Consider the following 18,195-nt stretch of genomic DNA (forward strand, 5'->3'; position numbering starts at 1 on the left):
AGGAGTGTGCTCAGCCCACAGGTCTCCAGGGCTGGGCAAAGGCACCACGGCTTTCCAGCCCTGGCACTGCTGGGGAAAGGCATCCCTGTGCTGAGGGACATTCACTCACCATTGCAGCACAGGAAGGGGGGAATTCAGGCTGGAAACCCACCTCACGTGTGGCTCAGCACTGCTGCTCACGCTGGAGAGGCAAAAGGCAGCTCAGGGTGATCACAACCCTTTATATGTCCTCGCTCTGACACACTACTGCTGTCCCAAGTACAGAGATATGACGGTGATATCTTAGCAGCAGCCAGCTGGGAGGGAAAAACCTCTGATAAGGCAGGACTCCTCCTCATCAACTGCAGCCTCAGCTGAGTTTCAGCCAAAACGAAACAAAATCTAATGCTTCAGAGGAATAGATCTCTTTTCTTCCTGATTACGTGTCAAAACTCTCCTAACCACAGGTTGGGGACCAGTGGTTATCAGCACTGGGTGCAGCCAGTCCCAGCCGTGCCATGGACAATCAGACTTTGGAGCCACGTTTCAGGCTCCTTGCACACCCACGGCCAGAGGGAACACAGAGGACATGTACATTTATATTTAGTAAAGTGTGTTCCTGTCCTGCCTTAGCCCCGTTTCACAATCCCAGCTGTTATACCTGGACATAGAAAACACAATAAACCAGTAACATTCTTTCAAAAAAATATTTATTACTCAATAAAGTGACCTGTCGTTGCTGCTGTTGCCAGATGAAGTTTGGAAAACCCCAATGCTCCAAGCACCCGACTCCTGCCAGCCGGAGGCAGCGTGAGACACAGGCCCTGGCGTGGGGCCTGGTGAGAGCTGCAGTGAGTGGGGCGGCTGAAGGAGAACTGGGGGCTCGACCACCCCGTTACAGAACGGCTGCTTGAACCCAGCAGGGAGGGAATGGCAGTGTCCTGCTCCCGTGGGATGCTGGGGACAGCAGGGTCTGCCCTCGTGAGGAATGGCAGAGCACGGGCGTGGGGCTCAGCTCTGCACGCTCTGCAGCACAGCTCTGCCATGCAGAACGAGCTTCCCAACCAGGGCTTTGCTTAAAAATCACCGGTGGCTTAAAAAAATCCCAATAATGGATTTTTTTTTTATTTTGAGAAAACTAGAAAAAGACCCCAAATCCTCATAAGTCACAGCTCTTCTCAGCCTTCTGGGCTCCTATCTTGCTGCTTCTTCCCCAGTAGACCTGGGCAACCATGCCCACTGTCACAACAGCTCCCACTTGTTTCTGCCACCCAAAGCCAGTGTCACGCACAAACCCCAACCTCCCAGGGCCTGTGCCCATGCTGCCAGAGCCCTTCTTGGTGTCAATGATTGTACACATCCACAGAATTCCTGCTCTTGGCATCCCTCTCCACTCCTGCAGCCCCTAGGCATGGGGAGCAGCCAGCTCCCTGCACACCAGACCCCTTGGCAGCTTCCTTTTGCTACCACCTTCTCCCTGCTCCTGCCCACTCCTGCGATGGACACTGCTCCAGCTGTGCCAGCCAATGAGGCTGGGCTGATGACCCAGAGCAGGAAAACTACTCCAAGAGAACAGGGGAGGAAAGCTTTATAAAAAAATAAGCTCTTTTTTTTCTTCCCTCCTCCAAACAAGGCAGAGCATTTCTGCCTTTCCCTTCTCCAGGCATCCTTCCTCCCCCCTCCTTCCCTCTGACCTGAGCCTCCTCGCTCCCAACACGAGCCGCTCTGAGTCTCGTTAGCCCGTGCCCATCATGACACCGCTCCTCGTCCCACAGCGCAGCCAGAGAAGAGGCAGTTCCCCCCAGAGTGGCACGGCCAGCGTCCCTCCAGGCAAGTCCCCCCTCTCACTTCTGCTCCGCCTCGTCAGCCACCGCGGTCACCTCGATGGCGGCGGCAGCGTGCTCGTCCCCGGCGGCCTCGGCGGCCCCGGACGGGACAGTCACCACCGTGCTCCCACCGGGAGCTATTTGTGTCACATTCTGGATGGTCGTGCCAAGTCCTGGAAGGGTCAGGAGCTGGAAGGGGCTCACCACCTTCACCACCGTGCTGCCATCCTGGACCGCAGCCGTGCTCAGCACCGTCAGGTTGGAAGCGTCCGGGTGGATCTCCACGGTGCCGGGGAAGGTGGAGCCGGCAGAGGCCAGCACCGTGTACCCCCCCAGCAGAGGGGAGGCCGGGGAGCTGGCAGCGGGGGGCTGGGCTGGGCTCTTCCCCAGCACCGAAGGAGGGAGGGCCGAGACCACTTTGCCAAGAGGGAGATTGGCAATCTGGGACACTGGCACGCCGGGGGTGACAGTGAGCTGCGCTGGCTGGGACAGGACTTGGGAGGTGATGGCAGCTGGTCCGGAGGTGGCCCTGGTCAGCCTGGGGCGTTTCAGAGGCGTGGGAACAGAGACGGGTGTGAGGGTCATCAGGACGTTGTTGAGATGCTGTGATTTGTGCTTCAGCTCCTTCGCTCGCTTGCGGTGCTCGTCGCACTGCTGCTCCAGAGCTGGAGAGAGAAGAGCTCTGGCTCAGCTTGGATCCTGGACAAGCTTCCTAGAGGCCTGTGGCAATGCCTGGTGTGGCTGGTTTAACACCACCAGCTTTAATACAACCCCCACTTTCTCAGCCCAAAAGGAAGTGCACAGGCAGCAAGGTCTGGTGCCACACTGCTGTGTCCAGGGCATACCTGCCAAATCCCGTGTGTACTGCTCCCTCGAGCGATCCATCTGGCACTTGTGGCTGGCCAGGACCTTCTTGACCAGATCCAGCATCCCAAAGTTCTGGACCACGTTGTTGAGTAAAACAGCATCTTAAAAACAAGACACAGAATCTTTGAGGAAGCAAAATTCCCTGAGCAAACTATTTGTGGCTTGGCAAAAGCCACACAACAAACATGTCCAGCTGAGACAGCCAAAATCTGCGGGAGGGAAATGCAAGAGGCTGGGGAAGAGGAGAAGGCAGAAGCCATGAGAAAGGGCAAGAGGTCACTGGCCGTGTAAACAGTCCTCTCCTGCCTAGCATGGGTGATAAGAAATCTGCTGGCACAGTAGCTGCTTGCTGCATCATTATTCTAATGGCCTAAATTCCACCTCAATTCCCAAGCCAAGCATTTGTCCAGACCCAGAACCAGCAGAGAGAAAGCTCCAGGCACAGGGAGTTGGAGAACCGAGGTCACCTGAATTATCCCCAAGTGTAGCCTCATCAACCAGCCAGAAATGAGATTTTCTATGATGAGCTATGTCCCTATCATGCCATCCAGATACCCCTAAGGATAAAAACATCCACAAGCCCCTCTCCCAAGATGACTGACCACCCATGACCAGGACCTTACCCCCGAGCTGCAGTGGGGGATCCTGTGCTCGCTGCTGCAAACCCTTCATGGTCTCCACCAGCTCCTGGTGGAACTCATGGATGACTTCTTCCAGGAGACCACTGTCCTTCAGACCTTGCCAAAAAGCAAAGGTGTCATCTGGAGAAAGAGGAAGCAAGGGAGAGCCTCAAAATCCTCGGCAGGGTTTAATGGTAATCTGCTATGGGTTCCCTGTGGACACCCCTGCAGGGGTGCAGTCCTGCCGGGCTGGAGCAAGGCCCACCCAGAGCAGAGACAAAAAGGGAGGATATGCTCTCCCCACTCTGTCCCACACCAACAAGACACTTTGCTACAGCCAGTAGCACCAAGGAGAATGATTTCATGACCCTTCTGATAAGAATTTTTCCCCCACAGCCACATTTGGCCCTGGCTTTGATATGCTGGTGCTTGGAAACAACTTAATTGCAAGGCTGCACAGCCAGCCCGCACACCAGAGGGATGTAACACATTCCATCAGCACAGAAGGAATAATCCCAGTGGAGGCTCAGGTTCCTCTGGTAAGAGGGTCCTTCCTGCTCCTTCCCTGTTTGCCCACATCTCCTCCACCCAGTGAGCCCTGCGGGATGCCAAGCCATACCTCCAATGCTGGTGCTCCAATCGCTGGCATCCTCGCATGTTTCTATGGTTATTGTAGCCGGGGATCCGTTCACTGCAACCAATAGCAAAAAAGAAGAGAAAAAAATTCCCAGGTCCTGATTTTTCCCTGTATTTTCACAGGCTGTTTCCAAAGGAAGAACTCCCTTGCAGCATTTCTGTACTTCTCCTTTATATTGCAGAGGATCACATCTGTTTGAATGCAGATCTCAGTGCTGAATGGAGACACCCAAGTGGCTGCTGTGCCAGCTGTACTTATTTTCTTACATTAGAGTGCAATCCCCAGGGACTGCTTCTGCAACCTTTGCAGCACAGGAACACATGCGTGAGAGCAGCATTTCCCTCCTGTTCCCCCCTGGAAACACACCAGCACTTCTCAGGGCAAAAGTCAAACAGATTTAGAGTCTGATTTTTTTGGCAGCCCTTTTTACCCAGCCACCATTTGTCTGGAGGGTTTCTAAGGCCTTCAAGGGAAGAGCAGCCCCCCACTGCACAGGGATGCAGGGGGGATCCCTCCTTCCCTCCATCTCTGCCAAATCTCAGCAGTTTTGTTACCATAGAGCCAGGGAACAGGCATCATTCATGTCGTGTGCAGGAGCAGGATGGATGGGAATCTGGCCAGAGCCCACAGAGCTGTGCAGAGCCTTTGGAATGCTCAGTTGCAGCCATTAGATCTAGTCCCTCTGCTCCTTTACTCCACAGCTTTCAGGGCTCTGGTTATTTCAGCACAGCCCAGCAGCTGGCAAACATCTCCCATTAATGAGCTCATGTTTAACAGGGGTTCTTGGAGTGGGCTGGGTTGTGCATCAGCATCAGCTTCCCCACCACAATACCAGGATGTGGTGGATGGGTGCTCTGCAGAGTCACCCAAGGGACTTATCCTGTCCCAGAGGCATCACCAGGAGCTTGGGGTGTGGGGCACTTCCAGGGCTGTTCTTAATGCTCAGGAGCAAAAGGAGTTAAATACAGAATTATTTCAAAATTAAAACACTTTCCAATGAACCAATTACCTGTAATTATAGGTCAAATTAATAAAATCAGAGAATGGCTTGGGTTGGAAGGGACCTCAAAGCTCATCTCATTCCAACCCCCTGCCATGGGCAGGGACACCTTCCACTAGACCAGATTGCTCCAAGTGCTGTCCAATCTGGCCTGTGACACTTCCAGGGATGGGGCAGCCACAGGGCCCTTGGTTATGTGACACTCATGGGCTCTGGTGTGTCAAAGGCCCTGCTGAGGATGAGGAAGGGCTGCACGTACCATCAGCAGAGGCAGGAGTCAGAGGGATGTACTCTGTTGATGTCTGGCTGGTCAGGGACACTCTGGCTCCTGTCAGGTCAATTTTGGTGCTCCGGCAGGTGTTAGAACAGACCTTTGTGTGCTGATAAAAATCCAGCTCTCCTGAGTCCATAATCTTCCTGAAAGACAGGGAGCAAGCACAAGGACAGGCACATCAGCAACAGCTAAGAGCTCTGAGATTGCTCCTGGCAGCCTTCACCTCAAACTTCTGAGTCCCAAAACACCAGGAGAGCAGGCAGAGCCAATAGGAGCCCTTGCTGGGACTGACTAATTCATTTCTTGAGGAAGGAAGGGGAAGAGAGAGCCCCTAACTGGGGCCACCAGCACATCCCCTCTAAAGCTCCAGCTTCCAAAGGATCAGCTGGAGTCTCAGCTCAGGGTGAGACCACAGGGAGCTTCTTTCTTGCCTTTTTGACTCTATAGCTCAAAAGGAGACAGGACACAACCCTATTTAGAAACTAAAATAGGTCTCTCATCTCATTCAAAGGGAGTGCCAACACTGGAACACAGGATCTTCCAATCCAAGAACATTATCTCCAAAACATTCCCAGGCCTCGCTGGCCAACAACCACCTAAGCTTCCAGAGATGTGCTCCCATAGGACGCTGGGTTTGCCTTCAGACATTCCCCTGAAGTGTTTTTCCCCCTTGCAAAGCCCTGCCTTGACAAAGCCTAAACCTATTATGCAAAATTTATGTGGAGCAAAAGCTGCTTAAAAGGAATACAGGAGATGCCTGCATTGAAGTAGAATAATACAGGGAAAGGCAATGTCACCCTGTGAAAAGAGCACAAAACCACTGACAATTCCTGGGGAAAGAGGTGATTCTTTTTTAATCCTGTCCAAAGGCAGAGAAAGACTTTAATTAAATCACAGTTTCAGGCTGGTGTTCAGGAGGACCATAGAGGAATTGAATTACTGTAGTTAATACTAGAGAAGAGAAATGTTTGCAATAAAGAAGCTTTTTTTTTTTTTTTTTTTGCCAAGGACTTATTTAGAAGTGATGTCAAGCAGGAGTGCTGCAACCAGAGCATTGGTGATGACCAGACTGATTTCATTTGGTGACTCACGCTGAGAATCCACAGACAGCATGGCCCAACCACCAACAGCCATTAAAATTTCCAATGTCCCTACACCAGCTGGAAACTCAGTATGGTTCAAGGCCTGAAAAGGCTAGAGAAATATTTCTTGCCCCAAATTATTCCCCAGGCACAAGGACAGAACAAAGCCATTGGACTGACCACATTTGGGACCAGGCTGTCATTACAACAAACGTTTATAGTGGTTCATTTGCTCCCTCAGCAGCAAAACTGCCATTCCAAAGGTTGTGTTCCCCCCCACCACAATCCCCCAGCACTGTCCAGAGGCACAGAGGAAGGCACTGACCGGAGCATGATCCCGTTCATCCGGATCGCCCGCTTCCAATCCTTCAAGGTCGACTTGCCTGCCAGGTGGACAAACTCCTTGGGGCTGATGAGGTGATCGTGAAACTGCAAAAGGCAGGGGTGCAACATCAATGCCACGAGCCATAAACAAGCCAAGGGTGCCCTGTGAGCAGGGTTCAGCTGCAGCCTGCTGGCATTTCCCAGTGCCTGACAGTGTCTGCAGCCTCCATGTGCCACTGAGTGCCCCCAAAACAGGTGGTGCCAGGCACCCCCCACCCCAGAGAACACTGCCCAAGTTACAAAGATTAAAGCCAAACACTGCTGTCACCAATGGTTAGTTAACAGCTGCTCCAAGCCAAGGCTTCAGGGGTGTGTGAGTTTGCCCAGCTCAGGCAGGACAGCTGGGAAAACACCCATAGCTTGTGCAGAGTATCATTAACAGCAGGGAGCTGCTCACGCTCCCACTAACAATGCACTCAGTGAAAGCTGGGCTGCACTGCTGACATTTGGGTCCAGGGACACATTATGCCCCATAGGGGAGAAAGAAGCAGCCCATTTGGTCTTTGACCTCCTGCTCCCAAGCCCAACCATTGGTATCAGGGAACCTCTGGCCTCTCTGGCTGTGCACACCCACTGCTACTGCAAACCAGCTTCAGGGAGCTGGCACACACCGTGCCAACTCTTCCCTTTCTTTTATTGCCCTACACACCCAGCTGTGCCTGAACCCAACAGCAACCTGCAGGATCACAGAATTATAGAATCACTAAGGGTGGAGAAGTCCTCCAAGATCCTTGAGTCAAATCATGACCCAGTTTTCTTAAGAGCTGCCTTACAGCCCATCTCAAAGGATTTCCCAAATCCAGACCTCCTCTTTTCCATGGCCATGTTGACCAACATAGAGCAACTCACTGTTACTGCATGAGAAGCTGCATCTCAGAACAAGGACAAGGGCTTCAGTGCAGAGAGGACAGATTTTAGGAGGCAGCAGCATTTATCCTCTGCTGGGAAGGGCAAGGACTATCCTTTGGGAGCCCAAGGAGACTCTCCCTCAGCAGGGTATTGTTTAGGCTGTGTACAAATGCCAGCAATGACTCACTCGTGGCATGTTCCTGAATTCATGTAAATTTTAACCATGAGTTACCCAGGACACAGCAGCAACTCTTCAGTAGGACTTTCCAACTGAGCAGACACTGCAAGTGCCCAAATTTCTCAAATTTTCAATAACACATTAAATTGAGGGACCATCTCTCCAGCCAGAACTACACAATTTAGTCAGGACAAATAGCAGGTACCCAGCCCCAGGAAAATGTCATCCTTTCCTACCATGACATGGTTCAGATGCAAAGCAGCTGATCAAAGCTTATCACAACCAGGACAAGCCAGGTCAGCCTCAAAATGTGGGCAAGGGAAAAGCACAAATCCAGTGCTGGGCTCTCTGTCCTCACCTGCACACACTTCACATTGATTCCAGGGCACACAAACTTCCTCCAGATGAGGTTGGCTTTGCTGTCCCCGCAGGTGATGGGGTAGACAATCTCTGCCTCCAAACTGTCCTCATCTTCAGCCATCTTCACTTCTCACAGGGAGCAGAGGAAGGGACAGATCGAAGAGAAATATGAGCCACAGCTCCTGAGCCACACATGTAATGATAGTTTTGAAACTCAAAAATAAATTTTAGAAAGTAGATGATGCATGGTGGGGTGTGCTGGGGTTTGTGGTCACCACTCATTTGCACTTTGCTATGAAACTATCCAAACACCCAAATTTCTCAGGCAAAACAGCCCAGTAAGATTTATGCCAATCCAGCTGCAGCTGAGCACAGGGAATATGAGAAGTCATCCATTCTTGATAAAAGAGAATGATGTTATCTGGGTGGAGTCACCCTTGGTTTTAAAGTAAAACTGGTTTCAAGCCAACATTAGCCCAGCTGATCAGTCTTTGCTCCCTAAACTCACTTTCACTTGCAACCAAAGCCAGCAAGTTGCTGCAAAACTGACATCCTGTGGCAAGCTGGAATGGCAGGAGCCAGGGATGGCTGGACAGAGGGACACATCCCAGACCAGGAGAGGGCAGCAGCAGCCCAGCCAGCCACTGCCAGCTCCCTGCTGGTCACCGAGCCCCCCTGGAGGCTGGGACAGCATCCCCAAGAACCACAAGAGAACACCCCCGAGCCCCAGCAGCTCTGCACAACAGAGCTTGGAGTGTCCACAATGACACCAGCACAGGGCTGGGGCACACTGGGGTGCTGCAGCTGCCACCAAGGGGCTATGGAAAGAGCTGACCTACCTAGAACCGCTTCCTTCAGGTCTGTGGAGGCTGTGAAGGCAGCAGCAGCTGCAGCAGCTGCATTTTCAGTCTCCAGAGTGTCTTCGTTGATGTCACCGCTGGGAAGAGAGGCAGAGGCATTCTTAAGCCATGTGGCTGTGCCACCCCCACACCCGATGCCCTGTGGAGACACTGCCTCACAAGTCCCTTGGATCACATTTTCCCACAAGAGCTAAGAGTCAGCTCTGGGTTTGGGAGGCTCAGCTCCATTTTTTTCATGTGGAGATGAAGAACTCCACAGCAGGCAAGCCCCTGTCAGCAGCCTGGCCAGCTCTCTCTTGCCTCCCCTTTAATCCCAGCCCTGTGGATCTGCCTCCAGCCCAGCCCGTGCTGGAGAGCTGGCATGGAGAGATGCTGTCAGCACAGCCCCTTGCTCAGAAGTCACTGCCAGCCTTTGGAAGCTTTGCCTGAGATTTCCCCAGGAAAAACATGTGTGAAACATGCTGCTGCTGTCTGGGTAATGGACTGGCTGAATCCCCTGGTATGCAGGATGCTCCAGGGAGCAGGACCTCAAGGAGACACAAAGACACTATAAAGGAGTTGGACAAACCCCAAGAACAGAGATAACATAACATGAGTTAGAGACACTTGCAATACAATCTCTGAGCCTCTTAAAACTTGATATATCCATGACATTCATTAATAGCTGGCTATCCAGCTGCTTCCATTGTCCCCACGCTGAGATCTCCATCTTCTCTGAGTGCTTTGCCCATGGAGTCACAAAGTGGGTCCTGCACAGCACCCACCCCCTTGCTGTTCTCCCATCCCAGGTACAGGAATACAGAGCCCCAAACCCCTCCAAGGAGCTTCCCACACTCAGAGGGCACAGGCACTTCTGGCTGGCATGTGGGACATGCTCCTCACCCCCTTGGCTTTGGAGGTGAGGTCCCAAAGAGAGGGAGCCCACATTGGTGCCCTTACGGATCCACCTGTACCTCACAGCCAGTGCTCAGCAGGGACCATTCCTAATGGGTTTTCATACAAACACAGAATGGTTTGGGCTGAAAGGGCCTTAAAACTCATCTTGTTCCAAGCCCCACCCATGGGCAGGGACATCTTCCATTATCCCAGGTTGCTCCAAGCCCTGTCCAACCTGGCCTTGAACAATTCCAGGGATGGGGCAGCCACAGCTTCTCTGGACAGTCTGTGCCAGGGCCTCACCACCATCACAAGGAACAATTTCTTCCTAATATCTAATCTAAGTCTACCCTCCTTTTAAGATGTATGTTTGGTGGTGTCACTGAAGCTGCAGAAAGCTCAATCCACAGGGGCAGGGGGAGAAACACAATTAGCTTTTCACATACTTTGCCATATAAACTCCCTAGGAAGACTCCACAGAGAAAATAAACCTGAAACCTCCCTCACTTTGGTACCATGGATGAATTTAAAGACAGCCTAGTGACTCACTGGCAACCACATTTCTCACCCCCATGCCACCAAAGGACAAGGAAATTCAAGAGCAACTGGTTTTTCCATTCTGGGCTCCTAACACACAGCTCCAGGGTGGAACTGCAGCTTCAAAGCATCCCTCCCCTCAGCAGCTGCAGGGCAGGTCCCTGTGGGGAGCAGCACAGAGATAAGGAATGGTGTGGGCGGCAGCCCAGCCTCACCAGGTGAGTGGCTCAGATGCTGCTCCAGAGAGGGGAGACAGCTCCTGCTGTGACAGAAAGATGGACACAACTCTGCCTCTGCAGCTCACAGTGACCACCAGCCCAGAGCCCCGGCAGAGCATGGGGAGGGTAACATGCAAGGACTCAAAAAGGTAAACTCTGAGCCAAGGCATTTGCACACAGGTGATTGTTACACAAGTGGCAGTCTGACAGAAGAACAGAAGAATTCTAACCTGGGGTTTTTCATCAGTTTTCTGCTGGGTTCTTGCATTTCTCCAGGTGAAAGGCCAGCAGTGGCACTTCAGCAGGGTGCCAGAGGAAGCAACCCCTCCTGGCATGCAAAGCCCAGCATCCCACAGCCCTGACCTGCCTCCAGATCAAGAACCCCCACCAACTTACCCAGAAGAAACCCTCCAGCAGAAAAGTCAGCACCTTTCAGAGCTTCCTCCAGGACTCCACCACATTTGCACCATTCCAAAAAATGTGCAAAGATGACCAATAGGTGCAACTGGAAGGGGAAGAATAACCCAGCCCACGCCTTTAACCTCCAGAGGAAAACAAACAAACCAACTCCCAGCTTGTATGAAAAATTCAGGCAACTGAAGTCTGTGTCTGCCATGGACACGTGGGGGAGAGAAAACCACAAAAAAAGGCGAGTGTCTCCATGCTGTTTCTCCCATCCCATTCCAGGGAAACAGACTGAGGCATAGGCAAGGGAAAATACAAACACCTTCCAAGCCCCAGCAGCGCAGCCCCCCAGCTGGCCCTGCCTTTGCCAGTTGCCATGACGAAGGCAGGGGAGGATGGTTCTCATCTTCCTCCCCAGGAGGATCCATAAACCAGATGGGAGGAAGAGAAGAAAGCATGTGCAGATAACTCAGCGGGCTGGCGTCTCCTTTGTTTTCTGCTCCTGCCTTGCCTGGAAACTTGAGAGAGAAAAGTCTCCCCCAGAATCCTGTGCTGATCAGAAATACATGCACCTCATCAGAGCATCAAGCACAGATCCCCTCCTCTCACAGACCAAAGAGAAAAGCTTCTTGCTCATTATTATTTTCCCATTTCCCTCAGCCTTTTCCTTAAGAACACATGAACTAATTAAGCTCTTAACAATTGGTTGTACAGAGGGTTTTTTTTAATAGCAAACCCATACCCAAATGAGCACTAGAAAAAGGCACCAACCCCCAAGCTGAGTTTGGTTTAAGTGTCACACCAAGCAAACAGAAAGCTCCCCGTGTGAGCAGTGACTGAGCCAACACCAAGGGATCCCAGCCCGTGCCTGCAGCTGCTCTCCTGACACCAGCTGGGGCTGCAGAGGGAAATCAGAGGGAAAGGGAGAAAGAGCCAGCACCACTGTGGTATTGCCCCTGGAGGAGCAGAGCCTGGTGGGGGCAACTGTCCAAGGCCACAGAGAGACCATGGGTGGCTCGTGCTGCCACCCACCACCAGCCCCACTGCCCTGCTCAGTGAGGGGAGTCAGGCAGGTTTTACTCTGTGACACCAAAATTCACATCCTTTCCATTAACCCACTACCATCCCCAAGAATGGGGGAGCAAAGGGCCTGTCCAGGGGCTCTTCTCCAGAGAGATGCATGGAAAACCCTTCAGGGAATCCCTTCATCCATGCCAAGACATCTCTGCTCACAGCTGTGACTAAATGAGAGCATTCCTCTCTGTGCTGCATGGAGCTGTCCTGCTCCTGACCATACAGAGGACACTGGGAGGATGAGAAAAGGTTTCTCAAAGAAAAACAAGAAGAGAACGAAGAGTGAAAGGAAACCAACTGATTGAGCCAGCCTCTGCCATGATCCATTTTCCCAGGCAACACCACAATGATGCACACGGGTCTGTAGAGGCTCAGAGCCACATGACAACCAGGAACCATTCTGCATCCAAGAGCAGCCACATCCCAAGAGTCACATCTGGCTGCTTCTCCACTGAGGGAGACAAGGGAGTCTCCAAGGGACAGAAAACAAGAGGAGTAAAGCCCTTCTTCCCCACCACCACCATTCTTCTGGGAATTGAAGAGGTTTTGGAAACAAAGACCCAGGGTGTGGAGGAAGAGCAGGGCAGGTCCTGCCCATCCTAGCACCAACAGCTCTTGCCTCTGCCTGTCCTGCCCATTCTTTACCAAAATTTCATCTATTAATGGGCTTTACCTCAGTTGAAGCACCACAAGGGGAACGCCCCTGGACTGAGTGGTCACCTTCTGCCCTGCCCAAAGCCCCAGGGCACTGACACAAAGACATGTTTGAGAAAAGCAGACAAACACCTCGGGGAGGGCAATAAACAGCCATTCAACACCCACTTATTTCAGACAAGCCTGCCTGGATGCAGCTCCAGGTGTGAACTTGGATTTTCTGCCCACTGAAAGAACAAAACACACAACGGCTCTGGGCTCTGTTCCACCCAAAAACCATAGAGAAATAAAACAAAGAGTCCATTGCTATGTGGGCCTTCAAGGTAGGCTCTCAGGCCATGGCCAACCTGCCACTGAATAGACCAGACCTAAACAAACAGCAGCCCTGAATATAAAATTCCAACAAAAAAGGCAGAAATTGGGCAAAACAGCAGCACTTTAACAATCAGACCTGAACTTTTTTTTGAGCAGTGCCTCTCCATTCAGGGCAACCCTGTTTCAAAGACACCTCTCTCACTCCTATTGCTGGCAGTGGAGGTTCCTGCAGAGCTCAGCCAAAAACCAGCCGACCCCAAACCTCCTCATCCTTCAGGGAAGGAGAGCTCAGCTGCACCACCCTCAACGTGGTGAGGACAACCTTGTCTCTTGGAGTTCAGAGCTCAGCACAGCCATCATGAAATAAATAGCAGAAAAACACTGATTTAGCTACTGGTGTCCCGTTCCAACTGGATTTGTGTCCACTCAGAAAAAGGTATTTGGGGTCGGTCTTTTTTTCCCCACCTCAAAAGAGGGAAAGAGTGGAGCCTGTTCTGCCCAGAGCTGCAGAGCCCTGGTGTGGGAAGCCCTAACAAGGAGCTGGACACTCCATGGCCACTGCTGAGGTGCCCACAGCGAGCAGGGATGCAGGAGAAAGCACTGGGGGATAAATCCCATCTGGGAGGGTTTCCAGCACATCCCCTCAGCGTGCACCAGCCCCATCTCTTACCCGTGCTGGGACAGGTTGGTGGTGACCAGCACTGTCTTGACCTCCTCCATGGCAGCGCTGTCCACGGCACCGTCCGGCGTGGTCACCACCACCACCTCCTCCATGTGCACGCTGACGTCCGGCGTCGCCATGGCGGCCACCAGCTCAGTCACCAGCTGCTGGGGCAGAAATTTGGGAATGCCAGAGTCAAAAGGTGAGCTCGGTCACGGAAGGGTCCTGGGAGCAAGGAGAGAAGGGACTGCAGGGACCCCCAGGCTCCAAAGGGGATGAGTGAATCCCCAAGTGCTCCATCGCACGAGGGAGGATGAAGGGAAGCTCAACCCAACCCAACCCTTGGCAGGCTGGGTGAGAATGATGGGCATGGGTGGGACTGGGGTGCAGGAGGTGAAGGGCAGAGTGTGAAAGAGGTCCAAAAACAAAAATGTTCCTGGCATCCATCATGAACTCTGTGAAGATACTCAGTTTGAAGGTGCTTTTCTAAATGTACTTCAAACTATTTCACAATTTCACACTGTTGGAGGAGCTTGTCACTGTCTCCTCCACAGTAAAACAGGGATTCTTCCCTCCTCCAAAGTCACACACCAAGAAAAAAATCAAATTAAAAAAGCATGTCAAGCCCGCAGAAACAGTGACATCTGGAAACTATTTCAAAGTGTGCATTTCTAATAAATCAGCAATAGACGTAAGACAGCACTCCCTCTCCAGCTTTCTTGAAGCCCCTTTAGGGACTGAAAGGGACTCTCAGGTCTCCTCAAAGCCTTCTTTTCTCCACCTCTCTCAGCCTGTCTCTAGAGCAGAAGTGTCCAGCCCTCAGAGCATCTCCATGACCTCCTCTGGACTCGCTCCAGCAGCTCCACATGCCTCTGATGCTGGGAGCCCAGAGCTGGATGCAGCACTGCAGGTGAGGTCCCACCTGAGGAGAGCAGAGGGGGAGAATCCCCTCCTTTGCCCTGCTGCCCACAATGCTGGGGATCAGCCCATGCCCAGGTAAGGAGAAGTTGGTGCCTACAGAGCACCTCCTACAGCACTGGAGCAGCCCACACAGAGACAGGTAAGGGACCACCTCGTCCAGGTTTGGCTGTTCCAGGCTCAGACCCCCATGGAGAGCTCCAAGCAGTGGCACAGAGCACAGCAGAGATGCCACCTGGCTCCCACCACTTCCCCAGGCCACAGCCAGAGCAGAGCACTGACCCAGCATGGCTAGTGTGACTTCACAACCAAGTTCATGCCCTGCAGAAACACCTGCCTGACCCACAAGGACACCACGAGGTGCTCCTTACCTCCACAGAGCCACAGCGTTTATCCTATGGGCCCTCTGTCCAAGCCCAGCACAAAGTCACCAGCAGAACCACTTCACTTTTCACAGCAGCACCAATGCTCAGCTGCCCTCAGCTCAACCCCTCCAATTTTTGTTGTTACTCTATCCCTACCCTTGTCTTTCATTTTGGGGTAAAACCCCTCCCACTCAGTGATTAGCATCACTCACAACACTCCTGAGCTTCAGGATGCCCCAGACATCCTGCCCAGCATCACGGGACTGAACCCCACGTGTGCTGCTCAGACGCCTCTGGGCAGGAACCAGCACTGAATGGAGAAAAAGTGAGCTGGAAACATAAGTAATCAAAAAAGTGGCTAAAAACACACCAGCAATGGGGCTGTGGAAGGGGACAAGGGGCACCCCAGCTCTACCAGGACTCAGGGTGTCCATGCCTATCCCTCCTGGTGCACCTTTCAGGGTGCTGAGAGCATGTCAGGGGCTGGGGGAAAGATTTGGGGTGAAGTGAGGAAGAAAACATAAAAGGAAAAAAATCATAGCACAGCTGGGAGAGGAGACAGATTTTTGGGGTGCAGCATCAGGAGGGCAGAGAGACCAGATTACACTGTGTAACAGAGAGGGGGATGCAGAGAGGCGGCTTTAGGGGGGTTAAACAGAGCTGCACAGGGTGGGGGGGCCATGGGGTGCCAAGAGGGTGCCCAGAGGTACATGGACAGAGGAGATGGAGAGCAGCACAGACAGCACGGGCGGGGGGCTGCAGCTGCACGGGCTGGGGGGACACAAGCTGGGGGTGCACGGCTGGGGGGCAGAGCAGAGCGGCAGGGAAGCTGTGAGAGGATGGCGAGCGGCCCCAAGGAGGGGGGAAGAAGGCAGAGTGCGGCACAGGGGGAACAGAGAGGGGGTGCCCGGGGGGCTGCAGGGCTGGGGGAGGATGGGGGGCGGTTTGCAGAGAGGGGTGCCCGGGGGCGGAGGGCGCTGCACGTGGAGGCTGCCGGGGGGGGCTCCCGGGGGTGCCCCGGTGCCGAGGCGGGCGGGCGGGCAGAGGGTGCCCCCGGTGTCGCCGCGGTGTCCCCGTCCCCCCCCCCATTCCCTCGGTCCCCGTTGCGGGGCGGCGCGCGCGGGAGGGGGGGGGCGTTGCGGGGGGCCGAGAGGGGCGCGTGGGCGCGCTCCCGCTGGCAGGGAGGAGGAGGAGGAGGAGGAAGAGGAGGAGGAGGAGGCGGGGGGGCCGCGGGGCGGGCGGGCGGCCGGGCGCTGCCGCCGCCGCCGTAACGTCCTGACGCTCCGCAGGGACCCGGGCGGCGCGTGCGGCGGAGGCCCCGCGGCGGGCGAGGCCGCGCCCGGCGCTTACCTCGGGCCGGCGTCCCGCGGGCCCCGCTCGGGCTGCGGCGGCGGGCGCTGGGGCCGGGCGGCGGTGGGCGCGGGCAGGGCGGCGGCGGCAGGGCCGGGGGGAGCGGGGCTCCGCCGCGCGGCTCTGGGGCCCCGCGCAGGCGCACGGCCCGCACCGGCTACCGAGACTTATTTGGCGCGGGCGCCGCGGCCCGCGCTCCCCGTGAAATAGGGACCGGGCGGGCGCTCTGCGCCTGCGCCGCCGCCGGGCGGGGTGGGAGGGGGCGCGGCGCGCGCCGCCGGGGGGTCCCCGCGCGCGGGGTCCTGCGGGGGAATCCCCCCCGCCCCGTGTCCTCTGTACCCCCCGCGTCTCCCGTCTGTCCCCGGCCCGTGCCCTTCGCGTCCTCCTCCTGGTTCCCGGTACCGCCCCGTCCCCTGTGCGTGTGTCCCCTGTGCCCCGCATGCCCCCCGTGTCTCCTGTCTGCCCCCGTACCGTGTACCTGGCGTGTCTTCCTTTGCCCTCCTGCGTGCCCCCCGTGTCCCCCTCCAGGGTTCTGCAGGCTCCCCGTGTCCCCTGTATGTCCCCCCCCCGGGCTGTGTGCCCCGTGCGTGTCTCCCGACCGTGCCCTCCTATGTGCCCCCATGTCCCCTTCGTGTCCCCAGCTGGAGTCCTGCATGACACTTTTTCTCCTGCATGTCCCTTCCCCTGTCCCATGCATGCCCTCATGTCCCTTGCATGCCCCCATGTCCCTTGCATGTCCTTTTTCCAGGTCCTGCATGTCCTCTATGTCCTCTGTGTATCCTTTTCACGGGCTCTGCATCCCCCCGCCATGTCCCCTGCATGTTCCTCCTGGGCTGTGTGTCCCCCTCCATGTCCCCTGTGTGTGTCCCCAAGCCCTGTGTCCCTCTGTGGCTCTCCTGGGTTTTGTGAAAGCCCTCAGCTGTTCATGGCTGAACATTTCCTTGAATGCTTCCAGTGATGGGGCAGCCACAGCTTCTCTGGGCAAGCCTTCTCAAGCCCTGTGCCAGGGCTTCACCATCCTCACAGGGAAGAATTTATTTCCAATATCCCATCTAACCCTGCCCTCAGTCAGTGTGAAGCCGTTCCCCCTTGCTCTGTCACTCCAGGCCCTTGTCAAAGGCCTCCCTCCATCTCTCTTGGAGCCCCTTTAGGCACGGGAAGGGGCTTTAAGGTCTCCCCAGGGCCAGCATTTTAACATTTCCAGCATTTAAAAAGTGCCCATGAGCAGTTTGATTCAGGGGCTGTTTTCCTCCTTGAGCCATCCCAAGCTGCTGCTGGTCCTTACCAGCACTAACCCTCGAGCTGTGACTCTGCTCTCTGTGTTTCCCCAGCCACCAGAAGCTGTCACAAGTTTTGGTTAATTTCTGCCATTTCTGTGCCTGTGAGGCCCAGGGTTTAGGAGGCACTCAAGAATTTCTCAGGCAGGACTTTTAGCATGATTTTACCACATTGCACTTCTTCTGTGAGTAGGTGGTTAACACGTTCTGGGAACGGATGAGCGAGGCCAGAGGCCCCAAAAGTCGTGAATCCCTTTTGGAAGCACTGGCTGTGTTTCCATTCTGTCAGCTTTTCACAGCTACTGGGTGGGTGGCTTTTCCTGACAGGTGTTCAGGTGGCGTTTGGTCTGTTTAGTATTTTTTTACACAAATTTCTAATGATCCTGTCTGATGTATTTATGGTGGTTTATTTAATTATTTTTTTCCCCCAAGGCTCTTCCTCTTCTTTTTATTTTTTTTCTTGTCCCCTGCAAACCAACCCTGCCTGATAACCAGCTGCCACCTCTATTTCCCTCATGCTCCCCCTCACCAGTTTACCCCAGCTAATACCATTCAAGTGATATTCCACAAGGAATTGTATTTCTTTTCCTTCCCCGAGATAACCAGTGATAACCAGCCAGGTTAAATCA

At 54.1% G+C, this 18,195-nt stretch overlaps 1 protein-coding gene across 2 annotated transcripts; it reads right to left on the reverse strand.

Annotated features, from left to right (window-relative positions):
• Positions 1–672: 672 nt before the first annotated feature.
• On the reverse strand, positions 673–16,341 carry GMEB2 (glucocorticoid modulatory element binding protein 2). 2 transcript variants are annotated; one of them, XM_066561478.1, is made up of 10 exons: positions 16,290–16,341; positions 13,666–13,823; positions 8,896–8,993; positions 8,055–8,182; positions 6,611–6,714; positions 5,189–5,346; positions 3,912–3,983; positions 3,296–3,433; positions 2,651–2,773; positions 673–2,470 (listed from the first exon to the last, which is right to left on the reverse strand). In XM_066561478.1, the coding sequence occupies exons 2-10, from the start codon at positions 13,794–13,796 to the stop codon at positions 1,824–1,826; spliced, it is 1,599 nt and encodes a 532-aa protein (XP_066417575.1). In that variant the 5' UTR covers positions 13,797–13,823; positions 16,290–16,341; the 3' UTR covers positions 673–1,823. The 2 variants fall into 2 exon arrangements, with proteins under 2 accessions (XP_066417575.1, XP_066417574.1); XM_066561477.1 differs by having other exon boundaries at positions 13,666–13,820; positions 16,290–16,329.
• Positions 16,342–18,195: the final 1,854 nt, after the last annotated feature.

This window comes from Molothrus aeneus, chromosome 17 (genome assembly GCF_037042795.1).
Source record: "Molothrus aeneus isolate 106 chromosome 17, BPBGC_Maene_1.0, whole genome shotgun sequence".
Lineage (NCBI taxonomy): Eukaryota > Metazoa > Chordata > Aves > Passeriformes > Icteridae > Molothrus > Molothrus aeneus.

Excerpts from the sequence above, each read along its gene's own strand:
- GMEB2 (XM_066561478.1), bottom strand. The coding sequence starts at position 13,796 with ATGGCGACGCCGGACGTCAGCGTGCACATGGAGGAGGTGGTGGTGGTG. Across the intron at positions 8,994-13,665 it reads ACCAACCTGTCCCAGCACGG|CGGTGACATCAACGAAGACA; the intron begins GTAAGAGATGGG and ends CTCTCTTCCCAG. Across the intron at positions 2,774-3,295 it reads TCCCCCACTGCAGCTCGGGG|ATGCTGTTTTACTCAACAAC; the intron begins GTAAGGTCCTGG and ends CTTGTTTTTAAG.